Source organism: Meleagris gallopavo, chromosome 5 (assembly GCF_905368555.1).
Source record: "Meleagris gallopavo chromosome 5, MGAL_WU_HG_1.1, whole genome shotgun sequence".
Lineage (NCBI taxonomy): Eukaryota > Metazoa > Chordata > Aves > Galliformes > Phasianidae > Meleagris > Meleagris gallopavo.
This window is the reverse complement of record NC_139408.1, coordinates 26878301-26894957: the sequence shown is the minus strand read 5'-3', so window position 1 is coordinate 26894957 and position 16657 is coordinate 26878301. Positions and strand designations below refer to the sequence as shown.

At 38.5% G+C, this 16657-nt stretch overlaps 1 protein-coding gene across 17 annotated transcripts in view; it reads right to left on the bottom strand.

The window, feature by feature from the left end:
* MAP3K9 (mitogen-activated protein kinase kinase kinase 9) overlaps positions 1 to 16657 on the bottom strand; it is a 105481-nt gene that overhangs the window by 82156 nt on the left and 6668 nt on the right. For all 17 annotated transcript variants that reach the window (XR_014883535.1, XR_014883541.1, XR_014883546.1 and 14 more), the window contains exon 3: positions 1046 to 1226. Coding sequence is in view for 1 of the 17 variants with exons in the window: in XM_085224925.1 (XP_085081051.1) it covers positions 1046 to 1226 (181 nt within the window). In the remaining 16 variants the exon portion in view is untranslated. The remainder of the gene's footprint in view (positions 1 to 1045; positions 1227 to 16657) is intronic.

The window sequence follows — 16657 nt, the reverse complement described above, 5'->3', positions numbered from 1 at the left end:
CTATCTATTCTGAGTAACTAGATAAGGAAAATTAGAACTCCACACCAAATATCTTCTGTAACAGCCACATAATTCTTCCAGCTGGAATATTTCTTCATCCTGGCAGATTTCACAGCACACACGTACTTTGTGGGAGCACTGATAATTAATGAGAGATTTTTATGGCTCTAAAGACCTGGTCAATTCAACATTTCAATACCTCCACCCCACACAGGAAAACAAACTTCTACCTACTTTGTTTCAGATTAGTTAGTTCAGATAATTAGTACTAATTATGTGTCTCATAGTATCCAGAGAAGTCATTATCCTAGGACAACAATGAGCTATTTACTGAATTCTGGATTTAATTCACTTAACAGACACAATCAAACTCTACTTTTTTCTATGGGCCAATCCTTATCAAAGTAGCTCCTATCCACCAAAGCAGTTCCTATTCTCAAAAATCACAGTTCCTAAATGGAAAAGACAATGCACACAAATTACTACTTATTGATCACATACTCAGACTGATCTGCAGAAGAGTGTTGTTTTATGCAGAAAGAGTAGGAAGTTATAAATAATTCATAAACTCATTATGAACGTGAAAAAACATTGCACTCAAGCTGAAACTGCAGGGAGAACTTAGTGAAGTACTACGTTATTGTGTACATATGTATTGTGACAAATTACAATCAAAACTAAGTAATCTCAATCTTGGTAAATCTTTAAAATAAAAAAAATCAGCAACTTTAAGTACTTCACAGCTCAGTTTTATGTCTTTATGACAGCCAATAGTTAAATGGAGGCTATGAATCCTAGGATGATCTGAAGGTAAATGCAAGGAACAACAAAAATTTGGAAGCACACAGGAGGTGATCCATAAATTTCTACAGGGAAAAAGCATTTACAATTAATACCAAAGTAGTCTCAAAGTCAGGTTACTGGAAAGCCAGTGGACAGTTTTCTTAACCCCGGAATTTTAATATTTGCTTCATCACTCATTCTCAAACAAAATACATTTCCTAGCAGGTCTTCAGTATCCAATCACTCAGTGCCAACTCAATACCTCCACACATCGCTGCCTTTGGAGAACATGGAGGAGCGGATGACCTCAGGAGCCATCCAGGCATATGTCCCAGCTGCACTCATTTTGGTAGTTTTATGCCATTCCCTGGCCAAGCCGAAATCCGTGATCTTCAGTATCTTGTTGCTCAGATCTCCATTTTCCACCTTTTCGAGTATCAGTACTGGAGAAAAGGGAAGGGAGGGGAATAAAAGGTATGCAAAGTAAGACTAGTATTTATGTAAAAAGGTCTTCCTGGAGATCTCCCAAAATACAAGATTCTTCCTAACTTTTAGTTATTCAAATAACTCATCTTGTTACATGTTATTTCAAGCTAATCTTGTTATGTGATAAGTGAAAAATTGTCTAGCAAATAACTTCAAATCTAAATGGAATACCAAACCTCAAAGAACAAAAAGAAAACTATTTAGTAACTAGTGTTATTCTGCATATTTCTCTACTAAGAGGAAGTGAACCACTGTAACATCTAGAAATCCAGATAAGGGAAGACATTTCCTAATTAATCCTCTCTCAACAAGCCAGTAATAGAATAGTTTTCTTGAACTGCTTAGAGGACTTTTTTTTAATCCAGATACACAGATAGGCTGGATATACCCCTTGAGTAAATACATTAAGAGCACAAGCTCTACATACGCTTTTCTTCCATTCCTAACTAAAATAAAAGATCAGTGAACAGTGATAACACGCCCAGACCAAAACTTCATTAACTCTCCCCCCTCCAACTTCAGTGAAGAACAAAAGAACCACCACATACAGAGGAACAGAAGTAAGCTTCGTTCAGCCCTCATTTCGCAGCTTACTTTTTCTATTATTATTTCTAGCAGAAATTCTCAGCAAGTCTCTTGATTGCAAGAGTGAACAGCTTTCCTAAGTCTCACGCTCTCACTTTTTCTTCTAGCATGTACTGAATGCACTTAAATAACTGGCAGAATAATATAAATGAATTTTAAATTTAAAAGCAACAATAGAGATACGGTGACGTTATAAAGAAAAACTCTGAAGCAAACAAAGAAAACCATGGGCATAGGGCATGTTTTCACTTCCATCCAGAAGCACAAGCAACAAGTGAGTATGCACTCCACAAGGCAGATCATTCGGCGAGTCAGCTCAATAGCAGGACAAGGGGCCAAATATCACAGTTTGCTATACATACCTTCTTCGAAAGGGATAATCTAAATCTAATTACCTTTCTCTGTCGTGGATCTAAGAAAACAGTTAGTACTTACGCAGACCTTTTGTATCCATAAATCGGTTCTTTTGTCAGATATAGGCTGTAAGATAAATTAACATAACAAAAGGCCACAGAAAAGGACAATAAAAGAGCTGCATTTATTTCAAGTCCTCAATTCCTTAGTTACATCCTTGGTTCCCCTCTTATTTCCCCATAGTAATGAACTCTGCAACCTAAAATTGCATAAGTTAATTTTAAGAACCATAGCTCACTCTAGCATCTGAAACAGTTCTCCTCACCCCAGTCAGTACCAACAGGCTCACTTCTGACTGTCAGGAATCTCCCTAGCCTATCTGTCAGATTTTCAAGCCCGAAGCCTCAACTCTCCCTCCTGTACTCATTCAGTTTTCAATGAATTATCTTGTAAATAGGTGAAATATCAATTCCTTTCAGTTTCCCCCTTAATCTCCTTTGTAGTGAAACACAAGCCAGGTTGCTAGGACAGCACACACGTCATATGGATCTGCAAGAGTGAAATGCCTCCTTCTTGTGAGCTTGATACATAACCAGTTACTTCTTCCCATTTAAAACTTTTAATGCAAGTCCTCTTCTGCAAGTACCATATCCTCTGCACTTACTAGAATCTAGCACAGACTGCAACACAGGTAAGATACTCCCAACACTTGCAGCAGTTGCAGAGTTAACTTACCTACCTTGCCATCATCTGCAAATAGATGTGACCACTCGGAGCAGAACTGTTGCCAGATAAACTTATTTTTCAGAAGCCAACAGAAACATCCAGAGAGAGCATCTATACAAAAACCCAGCTAACCTACCTGGTGATTAGCAGCAAATCACCAACACCATGCTTGTTGCCTAAAGCGTAGCAAAGCAAAGCATGAAGGTTTAAACCAAGTTGTAGCAACTTCAGGTGAGGGATATCTCATGGAGCATCTATTGATAAGAACAATAACCCAGAAGCACTACATAAATTTGCATACATTCCTGAAATATTCCTTTGAACTTGTCCTTCAGAAAATAAGTCCTTGTCAGGGAGAAATTCATTATAGCTTAGATGAATCCTGCTCAGCAAGCCAGCCCTTCTATATCACAAGGTGTCCCAGTTGAGAGAACAAGAAAAGAATGGATCCGAATAGGCCCTGCTAGCTCCTAGCAACATCTGCCCTTGATGAGGCAGTCATGAAGACAAATGCACATCATTTAGATATGTCATTTGCACTACCAGGATTTTAGTAATAACTTCATTACAAGGACTGAAGAATCATTACTGCTCATGATTCAGTCCCGCTGTTTAACTTCTTAAGAGTCAGCAAAATGCCAGTCCTGAAAGACAACAGGCAACCACGACACTTTACAGCTGAGCTTAGACAGATGCAAAAGTACAAATTAAATGCTGGGCCTCCTCTTATGTAGGTAATGAAGACCAGACTTCTTTCTCAGAAATGAAAATTTCTGTTGAGATTCTCACATGCTCTTTAAGAATACCTTTCGTCCCTTACAAGAAACACCAAGGATACCTTGACATCAGCCTCTCATGAGAAAGTTGCCTGGCTTACAGGGAAAAGTATGCATCACACAGAGGTGAGTTAGGTAACGAGTTAACATTTATTGATTTGACAATAGACTAACAGGAAGAAAACTATAAAGTAGAATAAATACAAAGACCACTTGACAGGACTCTGGTGCAGTGTCTAGTCATTCTGCCTGACATGACAGCAAGTCAATGAACTATGTCTTGCTAGAGCTAAGAAAACCTGTCTTTTACCATTTTCAGTACTTTTCAGCACGCTTGCTCCACGGAGCACTAGATAGTGCAGGATTAACAGCTAAAAGGACAGAGTTAAGACTGCTATTGGTCTAATGAGACATTTAAGAGCAGTTCTAAATGTGGAGTTTCACGTTAGAATATTAAAGTTTTCCTAGCAACTCATGAATTTTCACTACCATGCTTAATATGGATACTATACATATCTAGGACTATTTTGTGTTCATACATAAGTCACTGCACAAAAGATATCAAAACTTAAAGCTGCAAGTTTTCTTACTGAACACTGCACTAGTTCAACACAGCAGTGGTTGGTTCTGACTAGACACAACAGAAGTGTAAGTGGATTCTGAAGATACACAAATTAAAAACATACCAATTAAATGCTAGTCAGGTTTCAACTCTGCCATGAACTGTAAAACCAGCGAAAGGCGGAAGGCAAATGATGAACATTTTTGTAGAGACGAAGTTCTGTCTTGCAAACATGAAAGAGATGCACACCTCCCATAGCTTCACACATTCAAAAGAGGGATTTTGTCACCTTCATACTCCACCCCTTCTCTATCCCCACAGAAGATAACAGTAAGAGTTGGCTTGGATGAAACAAACTCGCATCATCCCAGACAGCAGTCTTCCCAGGCTCCCACTGTTACCTAAAGTGACAAAGTCTCTCCAAAAAGGGATTTGAAGCCTAAATCTAATATATATACCCAAATTACTCTCTAAAGAGACCTCTTATGACCAGAGGCACATCTGTGTCAAGTTTCACACTCAAACCATGTGAATCTCTCCTCAATGGCTGCTGGAACATCAGAGAGCCATCTGGTGAAAGTCAATGTACTCATAGCTGCAAAATTTTGTCAGTGCTCTGAAATTCTTTTAATTAAAGTTTCCAGAAATATATTGTTCTATTAGAAGGACAGCAAATCTAGATCAGAATGGTACTGTTGTTAAATTAGTCTTAAATAGAACTGTCCTATGTACCACATAGAACAAAATAAATATTTTAACCTATACCTATAACATCAAAGAACTGGTAGGAAGTGGCTCTTCACTGTCACCTAATTGTGACCATAAGACGAAATATAGTAAAATATGGTTATGTCATCTCTTCTTCTGATTTTTGGAAGCGCTGAACAGAAATCACCTTCAATTATGCTAACGTTCATTATTGCTTCAAAAGAAAAGTGCTCCAGGAGATCTATTATAGAGTGATCACTCATAGTAAAAAATATCACATTTTTAGAAATGAAGGTAGAAAATTAACGGTCTCCTGCACATTAAGAAAACAGAAAAATCCTGACTTGAGAGAAAATTCATTAAGACTGAACAAGGAAAGTAACATTCCCCCGTGTTGCCACAATAGTTAACCAAAGTCACCGCCACTCAAACATTTCATGACACAGCTCGATCAACAACTTCCTTCTCCTCTCCCCAGTGCATATTATTAAGAAACAGGAGAGAAATCAACAAATAGTTTCTTTCGTGGTCCAGTTTACAGTTGACTCCAAATTATTTGCCTCTTCATGATGCTACTCAGCCGGGCACACGAGAATAAAAATCTACTAGCTAATTGTATGGGAACTGCTGAATCACGGCCTGAACCTCTGATTGACCACCTGAGGCGAGCAATGAGTCAGCCCTGGGAGCAGAGGTGAAGGCAATTCACCTGTGCTGCCGGAAGGGGTGGAGCCTGGCTCCACCTCTCCTAGACCCATTTAAGAGCTGACTGCCAGTGGGGAAGGATCTCTTTTGGAGATGGCTCCTCTTGGAGTCTTCTCAGCGAGCCCAGAACAAGGGTAAGCTTTCCATCCATTTCTTTAGGATGGTAAGCTGTTTATCCTAATTTTCTTGTATATTTCTTAATTATAACATCCATATATTCATTGATTATACACTAATGAACATCAAGTCTGATGGGAATGGCTGACAATCATTACATGAGGGGAAAGTTAAAAAAGAAATGAGGACTTGAGTATACAATGAGAATTAAAAACATACAGGAAGAAATAAGGAAGGAGGCTAGAAAGTCAGGATCTCTACTCTGAGGGTGGAGAGGAAAGCTGGGTTTGTTGTCTATGATACACTGGGATCATCATTGATTAAAAGGATGACTGATGGCCTCACATTTACACTTCCATATAACTTTGTCCAATTAACACAACACAAAATTTTAGTGACAGCATACTTGCCACTCTTAAATTCTACAGCTCAGGCAGATCATGAAACAACAGAACTATTAACTTAACAATACTAAGCTGTGTGACCCACTGTTATATTTTGAAGTTATCTCTGTTAAGTCTTCGTAGCTGTTGAAGAGATGCCTGCTGACAGGTTTGAATTCTGTGCTGTACTGTCCTCTTTCGAGGCACAATCATCCGGTTACACAGTCTAAGATCAAGATGGCAGCAGTAATGGTGAGTAATGGTGAGTGGATGACACTAGCAAGGAAAGGTTATAAATAAGATCAGGATGCAATCTGTTATTTTACTTGACACAGAACTATTTAACTATAATAGTTAAATTGTTAATTAGCCATCTAACTTCTTGCAAAGACTATATTAAATTTATTTCCTAGTTTCCCACATCCATCTGGGCTCATGCTAGATTTTCTCTTTATTCTCACAGCTTCACTATATCTATTCCTATTTTGTTATGTTGTAAATTGAGAAGATCATTGCTTAAGAACTCCAAGGTTGAAGGAAAAAAAAAGCAGATGAATTTAAATCCAGATAGAAAAAATTAGAGCTATTTACACAGAGTAGACACATTCTCAAAATAGTCACCATTTTTTTCTGCAGTTAGATGTTCCCATCACTTCAGAGAAACTCAACCACCTATACAACTGCCTAGTAACAGAATTTTCCCCCTCCCCCCACAGGCCTTCACTCATCTATGCATATCTGACTCACTGTTACTCTCTGATCACTGTTTTTGACAGCAGTAAAGGTCAGCAAGCAGCTACAAACGGGAACTAATGCTTATCCTGTAATAGCTGGAACATAAGACTTCTGCTGCAGTTGAGCACTCATTGTGAGTGGGGATATTGGACACACTTTATTTCTTGCTCTATCATGCAAACAGAACAGATCTCTATGGCTTCACCTACCAAAATGCAAAAAAAAAAAAAAAAAAAATTTTATCAGATAACAGATAAGCCTCAAACCATTCACTTCCTCTATTAAGATAACTCATGAGCTACAAGAAATATCAGATGTTGAGTCCATCAAACGCCAGATAAGAGTTTTTCAGAAAGAAATGAACAGAGTAAAGTCTTTAAGGAAAACAATGCTGTTTCATTCCGAGATCTTTTAATGCGTGAAACTTGACCAAAGTTTTAGTTTGAAAGCTGCAAGACTTTTCCACTGAAGGATTTAAGGGCAATCCACATCCCTATAAGGAAGCTCTGCCATAAAACTTCTCCCTGACAGGGAGAAGTGTCCTCAAGTGCAAGAATTGAAGGAAACAGGATATTCTGACCTCTTTTCCAATGGAAATTCCAAATTTACACCCCCTGCACCCCCCAAAAAATCTTACACAAGTAAGAGAAGTCAATTAAAGGCTACGTGAAGCTGAAAGTATACCAGAGCGGGAGACGTCTGATCAACGTTATAGGATCCAATCCAGACTCTCACCTAGCCCACAGCAGAACATGCCAATCCATTACATGAAACCTTGTCTTGAAAAAAAGCTCTTCACTCAACCTTGTGTGTTTTCAAATAACTTGTTTTTCAGAATACAGTTTCCAAGCTAGATCAGCTCAGAAGGCACTTTCTGAAGAACTTCTTTCTGAGCAGAGGATCCATGAACAGAAAAGTTAAATACTACTCTTAGATTTCATTTTCCTCCCCTGGTACACACACATTGGAATTTCAGAGTTAGAGCAGCCCACTTCAGTTTAAAATATTTTTGTACTCTTTTCCTTACAATCTAGGTAGAATCTTCACTTTGTCCAAGTCCACTTAACTGTCCTACAGATCTATTTTGAGTCCAAACATTTTCAGCTACTGGAAGGCTTTAATGTTCATTTCAATGTAGTTTTATTTTTATTCTGGAGACCAACTGAGGAAAAAAAATGACAAGTATTTTTCATGCCTTGCATGGTCCAAATACAACTTTTTATCTTTATTTGTATCTGAAAAAAAAAGTTAGAAAACTCCACTGTACTCTAAAGAAATACAAGTCATTCTGTCAAATCTTCAAGTCTCTTATTTAGAAAGTACTACAGTAATTGCAAGCATTCAGTATAGCACCACGGCTCTTGAACAATCCTTATTTGAACAAGAAAAGTACATACAGATGAAATGAAAATGCTTTTGCACAGAAGAGGATGGCTTTGCTGAACTTCCTATGATTGTTCCAGTCCCACTCTCCCCTCCCATGAATAAGCAAAACTTCCCAAGATAAATTTCAGCTTGGATGGCATGGGGGAAGGGAAGCGCATGTCAGACAACTAGAGAAAAGGACAGCCTCAGTATATTTCTTCACATTGCTGCATGGTCTCAAAAGTCAAGAGATAGCTAACAAGTCTGTAGTTTGACTGACAAAAAAGCAGTGTCATTGAAAGAGGGACAAAGAACTAAGATTGCTGGGTATTTATTTTGTTTAATTATTAAATCCTATTGGCAGTACAAAGGCATCCTGTCTTGAGCAGAGAACTGAGCTTTTGGGAAAGGATTTCAAACACTCGCTCCAAAATCTTGTACTCCAGTGCCTTGCCAAAATTTAAATTGTAATTTTAGCTGTACCTTCCGTAGTCAGCCTGCACAGCTTTGCTTCCCAAGTACCCAGATAATGAGCAATCTGCTCCTGATCCCACATTCAAAGTACTTAAAGTGATTAACAGATCCGCACGTGGACTGAGTCCGGGCTTTCCACATGCAGCCCTCACCCAACCTCCTGTTGGGTATCCCTGTTGTATTGTTTCTTTCAGAAGAAGTGCATCTTTATTCTAATGACTGTTCACAGTGTAGAAGGTTACACATTGCTGCATAAGACCCTGTACGTCACAGAATTCAAGTCCTGCTCAAAATTCTACATCTTAGAAGGAAAACCAAAGAACATAAATGCTGCCTTTAAGTAATCAGCAAATATTTTCTATTGTTAACCATTCTGTAACATCACATTAAAATATGTACGTACACACTTTGAAAGGAAAAAGCATTTTAATTATTGGCTACGTGAGGGTTCAGTAAAGCCATAAAGCTGGCCAACTGTCTTCTTCTATCAACCTAGAAGAGGTGATGGATGTGACAGCACAGCAGTTCTGATTTTAAGCCGTGCAGTATAGTAACTGTAAAAAGCTAATGCATAAGGGGGAGGGGATAGGAAAGGCCTCCAGAGCCATAGTATATTTAGAATCCAGCCTTTCTCCTAGCCAAGCTGAAAGTCTTATTGCTTAGTGATCTGGTACTAAGCACTTTGAATGCTCCTGGAGAACACTCAGGTGACTTCACTGGAAAACTGGTGCTGTTTGACTCTGTATTCAGATTAAATCCTACCATACTGTTTACACTGGAACAGCCTTCATGCTCAGGCTTGGATTGTTTTATTCTTCATTATCAGTTAAACACTCCAAGGAAAAATATCACCACCTCTGTACCCAATACAGTACTTTGCCAAATTGTATCAGTTTAAAAGCTTGCAACAAATCAAGTATAAGAACAGTATCAGGCAACAGTAAAAACAGACAGGTAAAAGGGAACAAGGAAAGCAGAATCACATGAATAACATTCACATACATTGTCACTCAGGAGACCTTCCAAAAAGTTTAATAATAATGCTGGTTCAGAGGGAGCCTTTTCCAGACAAACAGAAACCTGAAACTAATGATGGGAAAGGAACACAGAACTGTTTTGCTTTGGCTTCAATTAAGGCATCTCAATGAAGCAACCAATAAATGCCAAATATCCTTCATTCCTGGAACAGATAGACACACCACAATCTATAAGATAAAGGAGCCTTAAAAACTCCATAGGCAGCAGCAAAAAAAAAAAAAAAAAAAAAAAAAAAAAAACTTCTAAAGTTTTTGCTTTTGTTTTATTTTTAAATCAGACTTTAGTACAAGCATTAAGAAAACAGAAGTAATTTCCACTAATCCCAACAAATGTAAACGGGTTCAGAGATGTCCAATCAACACAGAACTAGAACTGACTAAAGTAAAATCCAGGCTTCCTTAAATACTGCAGCTTTACATTAAGCTGAGTAAAAGAAATTGCCAGCTGCTGAGAAAGAGGGCAGTCCTGCACCACTGCACAAGTCCACGTAAGAAAACAGCTCATACCATCAGAAATGCTCATCAAAACCATCAGAAAGCTGTCCGCTTTTTTAAGTGTTACATTGCTTTTAGTTCTGACTTATGATCCTTAATCACAGTGAGCTACAAAGCAACGTGATGAAACATTAGGCATGTCCTTTAGTTGCCAGAAGACCATAATCATAAAGTCACACTATGTGAATGATTACAAACAACAACAACAACAAAAAAATCAATCTAGCAAAGGCAAGATTGATAACACTTCAGTAAGTAGAATTAGACAATTTTCTGTTGATAACTAAAGTTACAGAATTTTTCTTTCCAGGATCATTTCACAACGTAAAATATATCTATGGCTCTATGGCTCTATATCAAGGGCAATGGAAGGCTATTTTCTCTAATATCTTTTCCTAGACATATACCCAAATCAGGAAAGCCTAACATCTCATCCCTGGAAACGTTCAAAGCCAGTTGGATAGGGCTTTGCGCAACCTGGTCTAGTAGGAGGCAATCCTGTTTGTAGAAGGGTTGGAACTAGATCAACTTTAAGGTCCCTTTCAACATTTTGTGATTCTACGGCTGCTGAGGCCATGATTCACATGCATCCCACTGCCCCCCCCCGCACTGCACATCACCTTTGCAGCAATTATTTAGAATAGTTCAGTTGGAAGGGACCTTCATTGCCTCCAGCCATTTGACCACCTAAGTGCTAACCAAAGGTTAAAAACTGATACCCAGGGCATTATCCAGTGCCTTCTGGACACTGATAGGTGTGGGACATCAACCATCTCTCTCAAAAGCCTGTTCCAGTATCTGACAGTCCACACAGTAAATAAGTAGTTCCTACTGTCCAGTCTGAACCTCTCCTAGCAGTTTTGTGCCATTCCTGCACATCCCATCAGTGGTGACCAGACAGAAAAAACTAGCACCTCTTTCTCCGCTCTCCATCCTCAGGAAGTTGCAGAGAGCAATGAGTTCGCCCCTCAGTCTCACTTTCCCCACACTGCACAACCCAAGTGACATCAGCCTTACCTCATAAGATATGCCCTACCAGCCCTTTCACTGTTCTCCATACCAGCAATTCCTTACAGTGCCCCTGAAATGCTCCAGGAATCCCCAGTTTAAGCACAGTAAGTGTTTCAATGAGTAAAAACTTAATGTAATGGCAGAAATATTTCCCTCAGTTACTAGTAAATAAAGCTACACTACCATTTGCCACACATAAGCAAGTCCGTAAATCAATAAGGTTGAAGTCACTCATGATTTAACTAAAGGTTTGCAGCCACAACACAAGCAGCTAATCCATTAACATTTTTAACAGCCAAAGCAAATTCCAGAAGTATGTTTGAGGAAGTAGAGGAAGATGTGGCACAACTGGGATCCTACCCTGTAGCTCAAAATCGCCTAGAACTTTAGTACAGTGTTCAAAGCAGATATGGGATTTCAGAAAAACTTTCAGATCTATATTCACAGAAGCTGCACCATGCTACCATCAACATCACAGTGACTATTCCACAGGCTGGGATCCAAAGATGTACTATTATCCAAGTAAGCATTCTTCTCCCTTATATAACAAACACTAATGAACTCTAATGATGTAATTTTAAATCATCATATGTTGTGATAGTTATAGTTTCTCTTCTTAGTGCATGTTTTTGTTACTACTTTTCCATATCTGGAAAACCTTCTGGTCTGACAGAGGCGACGTGTAGCTTGCCATCAGCAGTCTGACCATCAATAAGCAATTGTGAGATATCCAAGACAATTCTGGCAACCATGTGGAATACAAAGTCACACCAATCTAACTGAAACTACCCTGGAATCACAAACACGGACCAAGAAGCAGTTACCTAAATCAAATGCTACATCTTGCGATCTCCCCAGTAACTTAAAGCTTTTAACGTCACAAAGGAACGTGCACCAACTTCAAAATAGATTATTACCAAAACTAAGGAAATCATCCTCAGTGACGATTCATCATTTCAAACAGCAAAAAATCACACTTAACTTCTGATGCTTCAAGAGTAAGTTCGTCTACACTGGATACGTTGAAATTATTAAAAGAACTGTTTGATGAGAAAAGCAAAAATTAAGCTGCTGAGAGAAGTCTCTCAAAATACAAATCAAGTTGATTGATATAGGAACAACAACAAAAAAAGCAGCTGAAAGTCATCCTAGCTTCCCAGAAAGACCACAAAGCTGTTCTCATTCTCAACTTATTGCTTTAAAAGAAATTTCAGACAAGCAGATTTATCACAGCTCTGGCACAGATGGCAGCTACTGAAGCCATGGGATCAGCACACAGATGCCGAGGTACACCTCCTGCATGATGGGAGTTGAGCCTGCTCCTCTCTCTTCTACGGTTCCACACACGCAATTGAGAGGAATTGTTTAGACTCGCAACACTTGGTTAATTTTTTTCTTAGGACAAATAACCGTGTATAAAACTATACACAGCAGCAGAGAGAAATGGAAAGGATATTAGGTAGGTTTTAAAAAGTTTAAAACAGTTTCACTTCTAAAAATGAGATCAACTCTTTCCATTCTTGTCTATAAAAACCACAGAATCCCATTTGTAAAATTGTATTTTTGCTGCTTAGCGGGGGCAGAAGTATCTCAAAGTATTCTTCTGCATATCAGAATTATTTCACATTCTTTCCTTTTTTGAGCCGTAATTCACATTGAAGATAGCAATTAATATTCAACTTAAACAAAACATCTCCAAAACGAGAACATCCCCTCAGAAACCTACTACCGCATACTGAATATAGTAAGACTGCAGCATGAAAGCACTTGTTACACCTCTCAGAAAAGTAATTGCACTTATTCAGGCAGGCTAAAATAAATAAAACTTTAAAAAACATGAAGTAAACCGCCTCCCTTCTTATTTGAATTTCCACTGTCTCAATTGCATCAATTAGAATTGCCTTCAGGTGTATATATCTTATATCTTCTGAAATGATAAAAAATGAAATTAATGTACTGCATTCTATTCAACACAAGTTGTAAGATTACTGCCGTGAATTTCATCACCATATTACTGCATTGAGAAAAGTATACAGTTCTCTGGAATTTGTTAACCACAGTACAAGTGATGAGAACATCAGCACAAAGACTGATGCTCTGGGGAGGTGCAAAAAAGAACAGAGAAACCAGAACTGCAAATTAAGCATCATCAGCAATACCATGTAGCACATCCACAACATCTGGTAATTGCTGAAGCGTAGAACCTCATAACACAAGGGAAAGTGCAGCAATGACAGCAGAGCAGCAAGGTGCTAGGCTGCAAGTGAGGGTTTGCTCAAGTACGACAGCCATAGGCACAGAAATAAAGGAAAGAAGCTGCTTACCTCCAGAAGGCCTCAGGTATGCAGAGATCTCCAGCAAGATACCCTCACCTCCACTGCCTGCACTTAAATGAGGAATGGGAAGATCCTGGCTCCACCCCTTCTGGTCATTCGGCTGCACTGCATGCACCTGAGCTCCCAAGGTTGTCCCTGCCTTCCTACCAGGTGCTCAATCACTGATTCAAGCCATGACTTAGCATTTCCACTACAAACCTAAAAAGCCATCTTTAATCACCTCCAAGAATGTACTCAGGCAGTATAAAAGACTTGATTTTACTATATGGACTATTTTAATCTAAATTAATCACACAGCTTTTGTCGAAAAAAAAAATTACTTTTATCTCACTTTCCTCTCACAGGAGAAAGACCAACTAACTGAGGCCAAATCAATAATCCACCCAGCATAAAATACTCCGATGTCCTTAAAATAGTTTCTCTATGCTTTATACGAAGCATTACTCACATTCATTTCATAGCACTGACAAAAGAAATCCATTTGGGTAGAAAGTACAACACTGGAGAATTACTCAGCAAATTACAATGAAGTGCAAGAAGCAGTAATAGCAGTGCAGACTTGCAAACCGCTCTGCCAATGTACATTAACCAGACCCTGAGAAAACTTTCCTCTGTGATGCCATCAGATAGAGCAAGAGGTTTACATTAAGCATTTTTCCTTCTCAGAATGGACCAACAGGAAGAATGTCATTTACAAATGGATTGGGATCCCAATACTGCAACAAGAAATGAGATAACTAATCACGTGTTAGCAGCACTGCTATGTAATATTCAAGTCATGCCGTCCTGAGATTGGACTCGAACTAGTTGCAAACCATCCTTGCTTCTGACAATAGTTTAAAAAAAAATAAAGAACAAAGAACATTTTAATTCCTAGGAACAACTGTTTATAGACCATAACTCAGCTCTACTAGCATTTTTATGAACTGAAAAAGGCTTAAATGTATAAAACTAATAATCAAAACTGTAGCAGACTCAGGAGATTTTCAGAAAGCTAGTGTTTTAATTCTCAAGACACCACAGACTTACCTTGGTCCTCTTAGTAGGTGGTGAGGTGAACACTTCCAAGGAACAAGAAGGAAAGAACTACCAACTTGAATGAATCAGAACTGCTGGGCTTTATTTTGAGCTCTGTCCTTACCTCTTTCTTTGACCTTGGACATGTCACTTCCTTGCTAATCTGTACCACTCTGTGGAATGCAAATAGCAGCTTTTATAAAGCATTTTGCTAAGTAGCATGAATACCCTCAGCAAAATCTTAGTGCTGTGCAAAGAACAACCACATTTTGCTGAAACAGCTAAAAAAAGGAGTAAATATGCTTTTGCTAGTTCTCTGCAGCATTAGTTAATGGGCATTATTCCTCTAACAATGCTGCCATATCTAGTGCTGGCAGACAAATCGAAACAGCTTGATTATTTACAGTACCTCACTGAAACCAGCAGGACTGCCCTTTTTGATCTTCAGCATTACTGACCGAACACCTTCCCATGGCCAGAAACAAGACTCCAATCAGATGAGAAAGATGTGAAAGGGAAATGCCAAAAGCTGTTCTAAACACAAAGATGTTTCCTTCAGTGGGCATTCCCTACTGCTGTTTTTTTCTTTCCTCCTGTAGCTCCATATTTCCATGATTTAGAAGTCTCCACACAGGGAGAGGCCTACTAACAATTCTGTAGCAGATGCTCAGTTGACCACTGACATGCAGGAGAAGAGGCAAAGGTTAACAATATCACCAGATGAAAAGAAGAAAGAATCAGATGATTCTGCCAACAGATTAAAAAAAAAGATTAATTTCTTATATAAAAAGAACTGAGTCTCTTGAACCAAATGCAAGAGGAAAAAAAAAAAAAAGATTCATCCCCTCACAACAGAACTGAACAGTTTTCCTGGGTTATCCTCTTTCCATTCTGCAGTTAGACAGCTAACACGTGATATGGTAATTCCAGTGGAACACTCACCTCCCAGACTCGCTGCAAACTGACATTCAGCAAAAGAATTTCAGATCTCTAAAAATAAGTCACAGGTGTGCAATCTGTTCTGTAAAGATGTTTATACGCTCATTTCCTGATAACATCCAGCAATGAGAACAGACAGCTCAGAACCTCATCTCCAAAGATTAAAATTCTAACTGAAATGAACGCTGCTTCTAAAATTTACAGGATGCTTTCTACACTGTAAATGCATTAGGATTAATTTTAAAAAAGTAAGATAACAAAAATGTCAAATAAATTAAGAAAAATGGTGGAACAAAAATAAGATGTTTAAGTTTTTGATTAAAAGGAAAACAAAATTGCGACACAGTTTTTTTGACTGAGAAAATCTCAAGGAATCCAGAATCTCCAAATAATCTCACAAGGTTCAGTCTCCATACAAAATGGAGTTACCTCCTACAGCAATGAAAACCTATTCTTTACTATGCCATCCAAAACGTTGAAAAGAAAATTGAGATTTTTGGGGGTATCTACTAGTTGATTACACAGATAAAACTGCAATACTTCAGATTAAAAAGGATATTTTCAAATCCTTATATATAATTAGGTAACTTCTCAGACTTGCATTACGGTGTTCACTTGACTCATTTCGTAGTTTCAAATGTAATACGACTATTTTTAGAAGATTCAGCATGAAGTATTGTCCTTATGCAATCTGTATCTGCCTGAACATAGGCAGGCATCTGAAAGCAAAGCACTATCTGATCTTCTACTACTCCAGCAGGAAATTTGACTTTAAATAAGCCAACTTTTCCTTCTCACTCCCCCATCTAAATCCCTAGCTCTCATACTGATGACTCCTGCAGCTTCAGACAGTCAGTATAAGTCCAAGGTAGCAGGTGGTTCTTGAAGACAAGATGTAGAAGAATTGTACAAGTACGTATTACTAAATCTAGGCAGTACAAATCAGTAGACCAATACAGCTGATGCTCTCATGGCAGTTCTGGAGTAGTGGTAGATGCTCAGTACATAGCAGAAGTTGCCTGCAAGAATCTTTTTCAAGATCTGGCGAGCAGAAGCTGTTCCT